This window comes from Sinocyclocheilus anshuiensis, unplaced genomic scaffold, assembly GCF_001515605.1.
Source record: "Sinocyclocheilus anshuiensis isolate Anshui unplaced genomic scaffold, SAMN03320099.WGS_v1.1 scaffold1529, whole genome shotgun sequence".
NCBI classification, from domain to species: Eukaryota; Metazoa; Chordata; class Actinopteri; order Cypriniformes; family Cyprinidae; genus Sinocyclocheilus; species Sinocyclocheilus anshuiensis.
Window position 1 is genome coordinate 242470 of NW_015540930.1, and position 14445 is coordinate 256914.

Genomic DNA, 14445 nt, shown 5'->3' on the forward strand with positions numbered 1-14445 from the left:
TGAGCAAGGCACCGAACCCCCAACTGCTCCCCGGGCGCCGCAGCAAAAAATGGCTGCCCACTGCTCCGGGTGTGTGTTCATGGTGTGTGTGTGTGTTCACTGCTGTGTGTGTGCACTTTGAATGGGATAAATGCAGAGTACTAATTCCGAGTATGGGTCACCATACTTGGCCACATGTCACTTCACTTTCTTTTTTTTTTTTTTAAATAATGTGTTTTTTGAACATTAAAGCATGTCAACATATTCTGTTACACCAAATACACAAAATAATGATCTTTAAAAAAGCATCATATGACCCCTTTAACATTTTTCATATCAATTTTATATTTTGTGTTGAAAAAAAATGGTAAAAGAAAATTTTAGTATGGCAGTGGTTCTCAAACAAGGGCCCGGGGTCCACTAGGGGGCATCAATGACTTGTTCTTGTTGTTTTTTATAAAATGCAAATCAAGCTAAAACAAATCAAAATGAAAATATTTCTTATTTTAATTCACCCCCCAAATTATTTGGGGAAATGTGGACAAAAGAACATGTGAATCAGAGATGTCCAAACCAGGATCTGTGGGCCAAAGTTGGTCTGTGATGACCTTTGGTTTGGCCCACCATGCCAGACCACAAGAGGGGGAAAATAGCAACAAAAATTATGCCATGCATAATGACTTTTTGGTCCTTTGTAGAGAACAGTTTGGGCGCCTATGCTGTAAATAAACAGATAGTTCAGCCCTTGTCCTACCTTGAGCAGGTAGAGTGGACAGCAGGATTGTGGTGGACCGGACACCGGCATCTGTGCTGAAGTTGCAGCGGTAGAGTCCTCCATCTTCTTTGACAATGTTGGTGAGGTGCAGACTGACCTCCATAGCATCACTACAGTTCAGTCGTCCTCTACTGTTGAACTCACTCAGCTCCACGCCATCTTCTAGCATCTGACATGTTGCTATAATATTACTACCGCTCACCTCGGTGTCCAGTTTCTCAATGCTTACTTGGTAAACCTCACCGTTGTGGACAAGGTCACACGTAATGGTCAGGTTGTCATTCTCTGCTGCCACCAAATTAGTGTCCGGTTGAATAGAGAAGGTGGGGGTGATTGCTAGACAAAAAAAGGAGTATAAGTCTATATGATCTAGAATAAGAGTATGAACCTAGTTAGCAATTCTTACTGTATACTTTGGAATCACAATTCAGGGTTAAACCTATCGGGTCACCATGACTTTATCTGTAATGTTGGAAAATGTAACATGGTGAAATATAATTCACCTGCTTTTTCGACAAATGTGTCTTTGGTCCATGAACCTTGAGGATAAGTCTGCAGAGAGCAATGATACTGGCCGATGTCGCCCTCAGTGACATTCATTATGGAAATGCTGCCGTCCATCGCGGTGGATTTCAGAAACGTCACTCTGCCGTCATATGATGACTCATAGTTGGAGCCATACTGAGGATGATAAACAGCTACAGGTTGTGAAAGAGACTTTTTAGTCCAAGAGACCATAATGAGCTGGCCAGTCCACGGACACAGGCAGTCCAATACCATTCCTTCCTGCAGTGTGACTTTTGATCCTGGGGCTTTCATCTGAACGGAGCCTAGAAGACCATTACGGAAGTGTGGGAAATCAGACACAGATGAAAACGGACACAAAAGAAAACAAAATCATCTAAAGATACATAATTTCAAGTCAACAGACACTGGCAGAGAACCTCAGGGTTCACGCACACCTTCTGACCAACATTTATTTTTTTCTGGGCATTTGCAATTGCTGGATTTTAAAATGTATTTAATATTTTTAACTCACAAAAAAAAATAATGAAGTATTTTAGAAATACACTACTGTTCAAAAATGTGGGGTCTGTAAGATAAAAAAAAAGGTTTCGAAAGAAGTCTCAAACAAGGCTGCATTTATTTGAACAAAAATGCAGTTAAACGGTAATATTGTGAAATATTACAATAAAAAAATCATCAATTAAGCTGAATTGTTTAGAATCCGTTACTCCAGTCTTCAGTGGCACATTGTTCAGATATGATGATTTCAAGCTGTTCAAGAAACATTTCTTTTAATCAATCTTTAAAAGTTGTTCTGCTTAATTTTTTTTTTTTTTGTGGAAACCATGATAACTTTTTGCAGGATTCTTTGATAAAAGTTCAAAATAATATTTAATAGAAATAATTTGTAATAGCTAAAATAGATATACATTCTGATTTGTATCCATTAAACATTACTATTCCATGACAAACAATTAAAAAAATTCAATATATTTCCAGGATTTATTTATTTTACCCAAGTAAAAGAAAAGGCGTATGTGCCGAAATACAATTGCTGGTGTGGCTTTTCTGTAACCATGTACATTGTTTATTGAAATTGCAGCAGAAGAACCTTATAAAGCTAAACATTAATGGTTATTAAACTGTATTTTGCACCCTTAGAGAACTAAACTAACAAAAATGATGCAACCAACAACCACAAGTACAAACCAGTTACTTTCAATGTAACCACATATTCTCATTCCTTTTTGAAAGGATTATAACAAATCAGAAATCAGTTATTTCAGACTATTTCTTCTTTAAAATGTATAGGATCAAACTGATTTATATTCACCCTATCAGCACTGAAAGTCAATTCAATTCATATGTAAACAGGAACACTGTTTATCATGCTAAAGAACCGCCATTCATGATTACGTCCTTTGATATATACATAAATTAAGAACAAATAGGCTATAGTTTAAATGTTTTTTTTATATATATATATAAGCAACAGTTTCTACCTTTGCTAAAAAAATTACCTTTTAGAAAACAGAGCTGCATCATGAGTACCAAGAAGTACCAGTAATCCTTTTGTACTGCCACCATCTTGCTCCTCTGAGACAGAATGAATACAGCATTGACGAGGACTGAGGCGACCTCAGCACTTTCTGTGTTCAGCTGCAAGACTCTGCAATCACATCCTCAACCAGCAGATAAACACTGTTAGAGAGGAGGTGTTAAGTTCACCAAACGAGAATTCTACCCCACCTTTTTTTTTTTTTCACCTGAAACTGAAAGAGCGGACTTGAAACCAATCTCTGAATTCCCCTATGATAAAATAAATAGAATACAAAGGAAAGGAAAAATCATGACCTTATGTAATTCATCCAGAAAGTGCTAGTACACCCAAAAATACAGTTTTTTACAGTGCATTTGATCATTTTTTACAGTTGAAGAATGGAGAGGCGTCTACTGTAAAACCAGCTCATTTATTGATTTGCTACAAAACAAAACAAATATACAAAAACTCAGAATGAATTTTGTACCAAAACATACATAAACATTCACATTATTAGGTGACTTTCATGATCTGAGAGGCACTTAGGAGCTGAAGATGTGTGTGAGATTTCTAAGGCACTTCAGAAGATAGACGTTCAGGGGTTTGTCACTTGTCTGCTCTTCATCTGTATGTATGAATAAACAAACAAACAAACAGACAATTACCTCAAATTCTCAGGAAAGATCCATTCCTGATACATCTACTGCTGTAGTATCATCAGAGAGTAAAAATAAGAGGCTCTACAGTGATCAAACTGAATATATTCCCACCTTTCCTGGCAGACATGTATGCCTCTTCAACTTTCAGTCTGATGGAAGGACACTTCAAAGTGGCCTTTGCCTTTGTAAGAGGAGATATGCAGGATGAGAAGATAAAGGGTGAGACTGATCGCGCATGTGCGAGATGCCAGACTCGCATGTAATTTGTGTTTATAAAATGATCATGAATCCTATGTCGATGCCAAAGAACTATTGACTGACTCTAGTAGTACTATTCAATATTTTTTCCCAATATTTCATTATTCAAGTTGTCATAATGTCATTATATAATAACAAGATGCCATTGAATAAAAGACGTTACCTTCTGATTGTTGTGCAACAGAGCCCAAAGCGCAGAAGCTCCTATGGTACGTATTTCTGATGAGCTACTGCCCAAACAAGATATTAGCAGCTCAACCGCTTTATCTGAAATATATAATATTTAGATAAAATGTAATATTTATGTGTCTATGTATTTATATGTAACACTTAGTAAAACTATCTCTCACCTCTCTCTCACACACACAAAAATTACATAGTTTTATAACAATTTTATATATAAAATCATTATTATAGCAATTATTTTAAGTAATAAAAAATTACATTTCTTAGTAGTGTGTATTTGCTGCTTCATGTGCATATTCACATCATGTCAAGACAAACATCTTATTTCCTTCACTTTCTATAAAAAAGGAATTGGGCGGAAACATTGGTTTGATGTGTAGCTAGACTCAAATGCTGGGTGTGGTGGATCATTTTTACACTTGCAGTGTCAAATTGATCTTGAAAGACTAGAATCTATATCACAGACCTACCAATATATATATATAAAATGAAAAAATGCAATACGTTTTTTGTTGTTATCGATGTTTCTTTTTTTTTTTTTTTTTGGAAGGGGGGGGTATATCAGCCATGCCAATTAATCAAACGAAATTTGGCTATTTTGTTAAAGGGATAGTTCACCAAAAAAAAATAAAAAATGGTCATTAATTACTCTCCCTCATGTCGTTCCAAACATGTAAGACCTTCGTTCATCTTCAGAACACAAATTAAGATATTTTTTATGAAATCGAGAGCTTTCTGACTCTGCATAGACTGCAACGCAACTGAAAAGTTCAAGGCCCAGAAAGGTAGTAAGGACATCATTAAAATAGTCATCAGTGGTTCAACCGTTATGTAATGAAGCTACGAGAATACTTTGTGCACAAAGAAAAAAAAAACACTTTATTCAACAATTTCTTCTCTTCCATGTCAGTTTCCGCCACGCTTTCACAACAGTACCATGACGCACATGTTCTGTGCGCACAAAAATAATTCTCATAGCTACTTAAAATTACGGTTGAACCACTGATGTCACATGGACTATTTTAACAATGTCCTTACTACCTTTCTGGGCAAAAATATCTTAATTTGTGTTCTGAAGATGAACAAAGGTCTTATAGGTTTGGAACGACATGAGCGTGAGTAATTAATGACAGAATTTTCATTTTCTGGGTGAATTATCCCTTTAACCATGCCCACTGAGCCTTATTAGATATTGGCATCATCCACTCAAAGGGGAACATGTTGGTCAACCATTAACATGTAAAACCCTGTAAATCCAGTGCTCATACCATTGGCTAAGACTTTGGGCTTGTTAGCGGAGCAGAAGCAGATGTTGTGGAGAATAAGCAGGATGGTGGGTTTAGAGCTGGATTGTTTGGACTGGGCCAGTCCGACCAGCAGCTCCAAAGCCCCTCGGAGCCTGAGGATCATCTGCTGTCCGTCCTCCCCAAACGACACGTTCAGCAGCAGCTTGAGCCAGAGGAACAGAGGCTCCACCGCCGGACTGCCGCTTCGACCACCTGCCTTAGGCATAGGGAGAGACAGGAAGTGCTGCAGGAAGTTACTCTAGGGAAAACAGCAAGAAAGAAGGTTTTGTTGACACTTCTCTATGAAACAAAAAGGCGGATATGCAACCAAATGAGTCATAAAAGGTTTTCTTGCTGGAGCACAGAATTATTTAGCTATATTTACTTTATATTTATAGCCTGAAGTGTCTCACAAGGTTATATTTCTTCCTGCCCTGAATTATTTTTTGCTTTAAACATAACCAGTGAGTTACCTTCAGCAGTACCCCTCTGCAGTCCCTTGAGATGGCCAAGTTGGCCAGCAGTGAGAAAGCCAGACTGTGGATGCTGCTGTTGTCAGGGGCAACCTGGGAGGCCAGTTTCATCACCCCATGCATCAGTGAATTTGTGACCGCAGTCTTAGGAAGAACAGCCTGAACTGAGCCAGAGATACCACTGCTGCTGCTACATAAAGCACTGCATGCTGGAAGAGAACAAAAGAGAGACAGAGCGAAAGAGAGAGAACTTGATTATGGAAAAAAACTAGAACGTATACAAAGAGAGGCAAGAAACTAAGCAACTGTATCTCAGAAAGATAAATGTTAATCAGTGTTTCTTATCTGTGAAGGGCACCTTCCCAAACCCTGAAATGGGGCCAAACACCTTGCATAACAAAACAATTGTAGCTTTAAACAAACATTTCACTAATTTTTAATATACTAGTAATTATTAATAAATACTATATACACATACACTGAATATGTATACATACCACAGAAAAAGTCAGGGGTCAGTAAGATTTTTTTTTTTTAATATATAATTATGAAAATATTTAAATTTAAACATTTACAATGTAAAATTGTAATAATAATAACTTATAAATAAATAAATTGAATAATAAAATAAATACATTTTATATATATATATATATATATAAAATGTATATATTTTTTTTAAATAAATGCTGTTCTTTAGAAAATTATATTTATTAAAGAATCCAGAAAAAAAAATACCACAGTTGCCACAAATATTAAGCAGCACAATTGAACAATGATAATAATAAATGTTTCTTGAGCAGCAAATCAGAATACTAGAATGATTTCTAATGGATCATATGACACTGAAGACTGGAGTAATGACTGCTGAAAATTCAGCTTTGCATCACAGGAATAAAGTATTATAAAATATAGCAAAATAGAAAACAGCTATTTTAAATAGAAATATTTCACAATATTATAGCTTTTACTGTGTTTTTGATCAAATGAATGCAGTCTTGGTGAACATTAGTGACTTTATTTTATTTCTACGAAAATCTTAGATTTCAAACTTATGAATGGTTCTTTCTTTTTTCCCCGTGGTGCTGCAAAAGTGCTACAGGAAACATTGCCAGCGATATAAAACCACACAAGCCTTTTCTTTTTGCTAATCTATTCATCTTGTCTCAAAATATCACTGCACAGTTGTGTAACAATGAGCGTGGAAACTCAATGGAAACAGAATTGTTCCACTGTGTTTAACTCTTATTAAAAAAAAAACATTTCCTCCTGGTCTAACAATGCTGCATTTAGTCAAGTGTCAAAACCACTAAATGTCTTGCTTCTGGGTAAGCGGACAGACGCATTTTGAAGAACAGCAAGACTGCAGGTGAATCATTTAACATGATGCTGGATTATTGAGAGACCTCAGCAGGGTTTTGCTTGCCGAAGAAATCCAATATTAATCGGCCAGATGAAAGAATGAGGGTTGTGTGTTGCAAGTTAATGAATTATATAATAAAAGTGACACAGGACAGAATATGATGGTGAGGAAAATGTGCTGGAGGGCTGATTCCATAATTGAAGAACCAGATTCATGAACTTTCAACATCACCTGCTGTTAACACAGACCTTGAGGAACACCACACATGACAGTATGCTATTGTAGCCTAGTGCTGTTAAACCATAGTGACAGCCCAAATGTACACACGGGCGCAAAAACACAAATGCGCACACCCACACACACACACACACACACACACACGTATATGTACAGACTGACATTCACCCATGCACTGCTAGCTCTTCACAGGTGTGAAGCCACATCCTGTCTCAAAGCACAGCTTTCCATGAGCTCAGATATGATACAGAGCAATCATTGTGTTCAAGTAAACACACTCACCAACAGACACTTTCATGTACAACACTCTCTCTCTTACACACACACAGAAACACGTGCAAATGCTTTCATGTTTAACCGTCTCCCTCAAACAAACGCACACACACAAAGCAGTTGGTCCAGATAACATTCAGATTTTTTAATACTTTTTCTGTAATATTTATAAGAAAGGGATGTCTTAGATTTCAAAAACCTATTAGATAATTAGATCAATTTCACTTCAAGTCACCATGAAATCAAAATGTATGATTTTATTTATTAAATACTGCAGTGTTTATTATTTATTTCTCTGTGCACAGTATATATTTTTTTTAATTCATGTGCACTGGTGCGAGGGCAGGACAAAAATTCCTCCCCTCCAGCAACCTGTCACTCACTGGAGGTCACGGCAAACGACAACAAACCAATAATTTCCCGATATACAAAATCAAATCACACCCTACATTTTTTCTCATTCGAGAGGCAAGGAAGGAAAGATGATCACAGCTTGCGTTTCGACTTTGAGAAGCAATAAAAATTATTATTTTAAATGTTTTTGTTTGCTACTTTTGAATGTTTGGAAACGGCAAGATGTTTCCAGTATTACCACGATAGAAAGTGCATTGCCGTTTGCTCCGTAGTTGCAGAGCATCAGAGTAGCCATGATGACCCCTGTCCACCAGTAATGGGCACATGGCCATCAGAAATGCTCTGATAAGTACAACCTACTTAAAGATTGTTGCAGACTTCATGGCAACAGTGATCGCTAATGACAATATCCTCTTTCAGCAGGATAATGCACCCTAAAACACTGCAGAAATAGTTCAGAAATGGTTTGAGGAACATGACAAAGAGTTTAAGGTGTTGCCTTGGCCTCCAGCTTGCCCAGATCTCAATCCGATTGAGCATCTATGGGATGTGCTCGACAAACATATCAGATCCATGGAGACCTATAGGATCTGCTGCTTGGTGTCAGATACCACAGGACACATTCAGAGGTCTTGTAGAGTCCATACCTTGGCGCACCAGAGCTGTTTTAAGGGGGACCTACACAATATTAGGCAGGTGGTTTTAAAATGATAGTTCACCCAAAAATAAAAATTTGGTTATTAATTACTCACCTTCATGTCGTTCCAAACCCGTAAGACCTTTGTTTATCTTTGGAACCCAAATTAAAGTGCCCCTATTATGTGTTATGAAAGGTTCATATTTTGGTTTTGGGAGTCCCCAACAACAGGTTTGACATGCATGCAAGGTCAAAAAACTACTGCTGTCAATCGATTTAAAAAAATAACTAATTAATCACATTTTTTCTGAAATTAATCGCGATTAATCCCACCTAACATTAAAGTTTTTAAATATACATTTATATTGCAATAATTTCACATTCAATCTTCAAATTAATGTACAAACAACAAAGACAGTATATTTTTAATATTTGATTAATGGCATCTTTTTTTATGAAGGCCAGTATCACTGATACCAATTAATACTGATTTCCCTATAAAAAAATTCCCCCTAATATTTAACCATTTACTATAGCCATTCAACATTACATTATAATTAAGAGCTATAAATTTGAACATTTATTAGACTTTAAAAATAACTTCTAATTTAAGTGAACTTAAAACAATCTTCACATAAACCCCTTTATAATAAATGTCATATTTAGCTAGGCTACCTGTGCCCCTCAGCAGAAATATACAGCAATTGAATAAAGTTATCAAACACTAAATTCTAAACTAAATACAGATGAATCCTTAAAGCTATAAAAGTTATTGATTTCCTCTTTTTTCTTTTATTTTTGATGAACAGACATCACAGCAGCTGGTTATTAGGTTGTTTTGGCTGCTATTTCTTTAAGAGCTGCCGCTGCTGAATGTGACGTGGATCTAACACGCATCATATTTTCTCTCTTTACCTTTTCTGACCCATTTCAAGTCTTAAAGTCTCTACTAATGAACTGACGAGTTGAATTGAGTGTGTTACATGAGGGAGAGACAGTGCTGGGCTGCTCCAGGACAGTTTGGAAAACCATTTCAGATACATATTCTTAAATGTGACTCATATATAACATATTACATGCATGCACAGTTTTATGGCAGCTTTAATCGCCTTTTTGGTAACTTCATGCCTTAACTGACCACGACATTGCATGCACGTAGTTTCTTTCGTGATTTGATATGAAATGATACAGGGCCAGGCTACAGCATGCGCCGGCGCCTTTGTGCATGCAATTGAAGATCACACACTGCGAGCACAGTACAGTTTCCACGCTCGTTTGACTCACGCCTGCCGCTGAACTAAAGTGGAGCACACATCTGAAACATCTCCGGTTTGATGTGGTCATAAAGACGTTCTGCGACTGAATAAATGCACTACTTGTCAAGAAAAATAGAGACAGAGGCAGCAGTTATGAGTGGGGAGGCCAACCCTAGGCTACGCCTCTGCGTTAACGGCGTTAAATATTTTTACCTTATTTGCTCAACGACTCTCAAACGATTCGCTCAGCGTTTCATTTTTCCAAACCCCTCCTTTGCGTTATGCTAATATGTGGTGATTGGTCCGATTGGTTATTTTCATTTGCATTTCAGCTAGCCTGTAATGCCTGATAAAGCAGCGTTTGTGAGCATAGTGCTGCTTTGTGTACAGCCGTTACCGGGGAAACAGTTAATTTACCGCTCCAAAAGCAGCACCTAGTGGCAAAAAATGAATTCGCATTTTCATTCAGACCAACGCGAAAATCAAGTTTTCCCAGGTCTGTGCGTGCAACAAGTGGGCGGGCAATATGCTAATGTTTCATGTTGACGTCAACATGAAACGGCTTGGGATTAGTTTTAAAAACAACTCATTTAAATGATTCAGTCGACTGTGAGTCGATGATGAGTCGACTTTCTTTCAAGAGACAATAACTTTAAACACAGTGCACTTTCAGATTTAAAACTTTGCAGGATGTTTTCATTCACTTAAAGTTGTGTTACACACTACATGAAAAGTAATTTTCAAAAATCCATAATAGGGGCACTTTAAGATATTTTTGATGAAATCCGAGAGCTTTCTGACCCTGCATAGAAAGCAACACAACTGACACGTTCAAGGCCCAGAAAGGTAGTAAGGACATTGTTAAAATAGTCCATGTAACATCAGTGGTTTAACGTAAATCTTACGAAGGTACGAGAATACTACGGCATAATTCCGGCATAACTGTGTTTTCGCAAGTGACAACGGTGTACCAGTTCTAACGCCATGGTGAAAGTTCAAGCAAAGCATGCTAACTTTTCTGTCTTTGGCTGGACTGACAAGCACAGAACACTATTTAGAGTCCCAGACTCAGAGGATACAAGAGAGTGGTGGATTTATTGATTTATTTACTGTATATTATGCTGCTGCCACACAGATCTAATATAAACATGCGATTTCTTTCCCAGCTGTTTACCTTCACAGACATAACCGACTGTTTTTGTAACTCGTGTGTTTTTAACAAACTTGTGTGTATTGACAGTTTAAGCGCAATAAGACATGAAAGAAAACTAATTTTAGTACTCACACGCCGAGTGACAGCCGCTTTCTGTGCGTGTGCTTCGGATGTGTGCACTCAGAAATCCGTATATCAGAAGTTTAAACTAATATGGTTTAAAATGCATGATTTCAATGCAATAGACATGATAATCAAAACCAAACGGATGTTTTTTGGCAGAATATTTGAGGTACAAGCTGTAAAGGCACAGCCCTATTCTGGAAAAGGGGGAGGGAAGCAGCAGCTCATTTGCATTTAAAGAGACTAAATGCAAGAAAAAAAGCGTGTTTCTGCTTCCACTCAAAATAGACATTTTCAAAATTATATAATTAATGATTTGTGGGGTATTTTGAGCTGAAATTTCAGACACATTCTAGGGACACCTGAGACTGAGGCCCTGTTTACACTAGTGCATTTTCGTTTTAAATTGCTGTTTTAAAATGAAAACGTTCCTCATCTACACTGGTGTTTTCACTGCATTTCAGAAACGATCTCCGTCCACACTACACAATCGAAAACGCATGTCACATGACCATTTATACAGGTACAACCATAGATATATAGGTAGATTCTAGGGCTGCACGATAAATCTCATGCGATATTTAATGCGCATCTTGTCAGAAAGCCGGTTCTGTAATCAGCGGTAAATCTTCAAAATAGACATTTTCAAAATGATATAATTAATGATTTGTGGGGTATTTTGAGCAGAAATTTCACAGACACATTCTAGGGACACCTGAGACTGAGGCCCTGTTTACACTAGTGCATTTTCGTTTTAAATTGCTGTTTTAAAATGAAAACGTTCCTCATCTACACTGGTGTTTTCACTGCATTTCAGAAACGATCTCCGTCCACACTACACAATCGAAAACGCATGTCACATGACCATTTATACAGGTACAACCATAGATATATAGGTAGATTCTAGGGCTGCACGATAAATCTCATGCGATATTTAATGCGCATCTTGTCAGAAAGCCGTCTTATATTCGGGTCAATACGGTATATATATATAACCCCAATTCCAGAGAAGTTGGGACGTTTTGTAAAATGTAATAAAATCAAGAATCTATTTATTTTTTTTTTAATTCTCTTGAACTTTTATTTAATTGACAAATGTACAAAGAAAAGATTTCCAAAGTTTTCACTGACCAACGTAAATGTACTTTGTAAATATGAACAAATTTTGTTTATCATGGCTGCAACACACTCCAAAAAAGTTGGGACAGAGGCAAAATAAAAGTAAAAATGTTATAGAATATCCACGTTAAACTGTTTTAAAACAGTTCACAGTAAGCAGGTGAATTGGTAATAGGTCAAGGTATCATGTTATATACATTGTATATAAGGAGCATCTCAGTCTTTGCAAGCAAAGCTGGATCATGGCTCATCACTTGACACTTTGAGAAGTGTCAAACAAATCAAAAATCACATTTCGCAATGCAAAATTGCAAAGAAATTTGTCTTTCACCAAGTACCATACATAATATTGTGAAAAGATTCAGGGAATCCAGAGAAACCACAGTACATGTAGAGCAAGGCAGGGAACCTCAGTTGAATGTGCTTGACCTTTGAGCCCTTAGATGGCATTACATAAGAAACTGTCATGCTGCGGTGTGAAATATAGCCACATGGGCTCAGGAGTACTTCAGAAAATCACTGTCATTTACCACAGTCTGCTGCTGCATCAAGAAATGCAACTTGAATATCTGTTACTCTAGGAGAAAGCTATACATCAATTCTATGCAGCGATGCTGCCGGGTTTTCTGACATTTTAACTTGTTCCCGGGAAAAATGGATTTCGAGTTCTCAGTCCCAAAGACAAAAGGGACCATCCAGACTTTCATTAGTGACAGAAGCAAAAGCAAACGTCTGTCATGGTATGGGGGTGCAGCAGAGCAAACAGCATGGGTGACTGGCATATGTGCAAAGGAACTATTGACATGGAGGCATATACTGGGATTGTACAGAGACATATACTGCCATCAAGATGATGTCTTTCATGGGAAGTCCATGGTTATTAGATCAAGACAATGCCAGGTCTCATTCTGCATGTGCTACAACCGCGTGGTTTCGTAGAGACTGAATGTACTAGACTGGCCTACCTACAGTCCAGATCTGACTCCTATTGAAAATGTAAATGAATGTATGTGTCATGAAAAGGAGAATCAGACAACGACGATCACAGACTGCTGAGCTTTTGAAGTCTTGTATCAATCGAGACTGGACAAAAATTTTGCTTGCAAAACTTTAACAATTAGTATCCTCAATTCCCAAACAATTAAAAATTGTAAATAAAAGGAAGGTTGATGTGACACAATGTTAAACATGCCTCTGTTCCAAATTTTTTGGAGTGTTGCAGCCATCAAAATCAAAATGTGTTCATATTTACAAAATACATTTACGTTGGTCAGTGAAAACGTTAGAAATCTTTTCTTTGTACTTTTGTCAATTAAATAAAAGTTAAATAAAATGAACAAATCACAGATTTGTGATTTTATTGCATTTTACAAAATGTCCCAATTTCTCTGGAATTGGGGTTGTATATATATAATAAGCTGCAAAATGCCAAAATTGCTCAACCAGACAAAGTAATCACTTACACCTGAAGTACCTCCCCTTAACACAAATGCTCCATCCTAGTTTCCAGTAATCTGGCAGCACACTTCGACTATGACACAATCCCTTCTGTAGCTGTCGGGCTCATGTCAGCCTTGCATTTAGTACACAATGGCACTTACTGTACCGCCACATGACTCATGAGACGGTTACAGTGAGCACAAAGCCCATACATAATCTCAGCACCCTGTCTCTCGCTTTCTAATCCTCTTTTACTGTCATTCCTCTTTTCTCACTCTCTTTCCTCCACCTCTCAGAAGACTGACCCACTGTGCAGTTAGTCGTGTAGACACAGAGCAGTTCCAGGGCTGCTGTCATGGTGAGATCGTCGAGCAGGAACCAGGGCCACAGAGCCATCAGCACCGCTGCCAGACGCAGCTCTGTAGCCACAGCCTGTTGAGACAAAGCTTGGCGGCATCAGTCAATACTGCATATTTAAGTGCATATTTTGAAAATCTCAAAATGAACTATATTTCTAAATTAATTCATACTACAATTTTTTTTTCCACATTATTATACTAACTCAATGATAATTTGTCAGGGACTGCAATCTGCCTGTGGCACATGTAAATAATATTATTTATATTAATATTAATAATATTATTTTTTAAAACTTTTTTCCCACATTATTACACTAGTTTGCTTTCACTTAAGACTACCATCAGGGACTGCAATCTGCCTGTATGGCTAAATCTGACACATTTACATGTACAGCTGATGTCAACAAACTTAATATAGACGAGGTATTTTTTTCTATTTATTTGCATGTCATATGATCAAAAAAAAAA

At 37.2% G+C, this 14445-nt stretch overlaps 2 protein-coding genes across 3 annotated transcripts in view; both read right to left on the reverse strand.

The window, feature by feature from the left end:
* The window catches only part of LOC107689439 (CD226 antigen-like), an 8335-nt gene extending 5454 nt beyond the window's left edge, over positions 1-2881 (reverse strand). For both annotated transcript variants that reach the window (XM_016487414.1, XM_016487413.1), the window contains exons 1-3: positions 2782-2881; positions 1258-1584; positions 734-1090 (exon numbers count right to left, since the gene is read on the reverse strand). In XM_016487414.1, coding sequence (XP_016342900.1) covers positions 734-1090; positions 1258-1584; positions 2782-2848 — 751 coding nt within the window. In that variant the 5' untranslated portion in view covers positions 2849-2881. The remainder of the gene's footprint in view (positions 1-733; positions 1091-1257; positions 1585-2781) is intronic.
* A 252-nt stretch (positions 2882-3133) lies between these two features.
* rttn (rotatin) overlaps positions 3134-14445 on the reverse strand; it is a 64814-nt gene continuing 53502 nt past the window's right edge. The window contains exons 45-50 of the mRNA XM_016487408.1: positions 13924-14050; positions 5664-5872; positions 5173-5449; positions 3882-3985; positions 3572-3641; positions 3134-3426 (exon numbers count right to left, since the gene is read on the reverse strand). Of these exons, the coding sequence (XP_016342894.1) occupies positions 3344-3426; positions 3572-3641; positions 3882-3985; positions 5173-5449; positions 5664-5872; positions 13924-14050 (870 nt within the window). The 3' untranslated portion in view covers positions 3134-3343. The remainder of the gene's footprint in view (positions 3427-3571; positions 3642-3881; positions 3986-5172; positions 5450-5663; positions 5873-13923; positions 14051-14445) is intronic.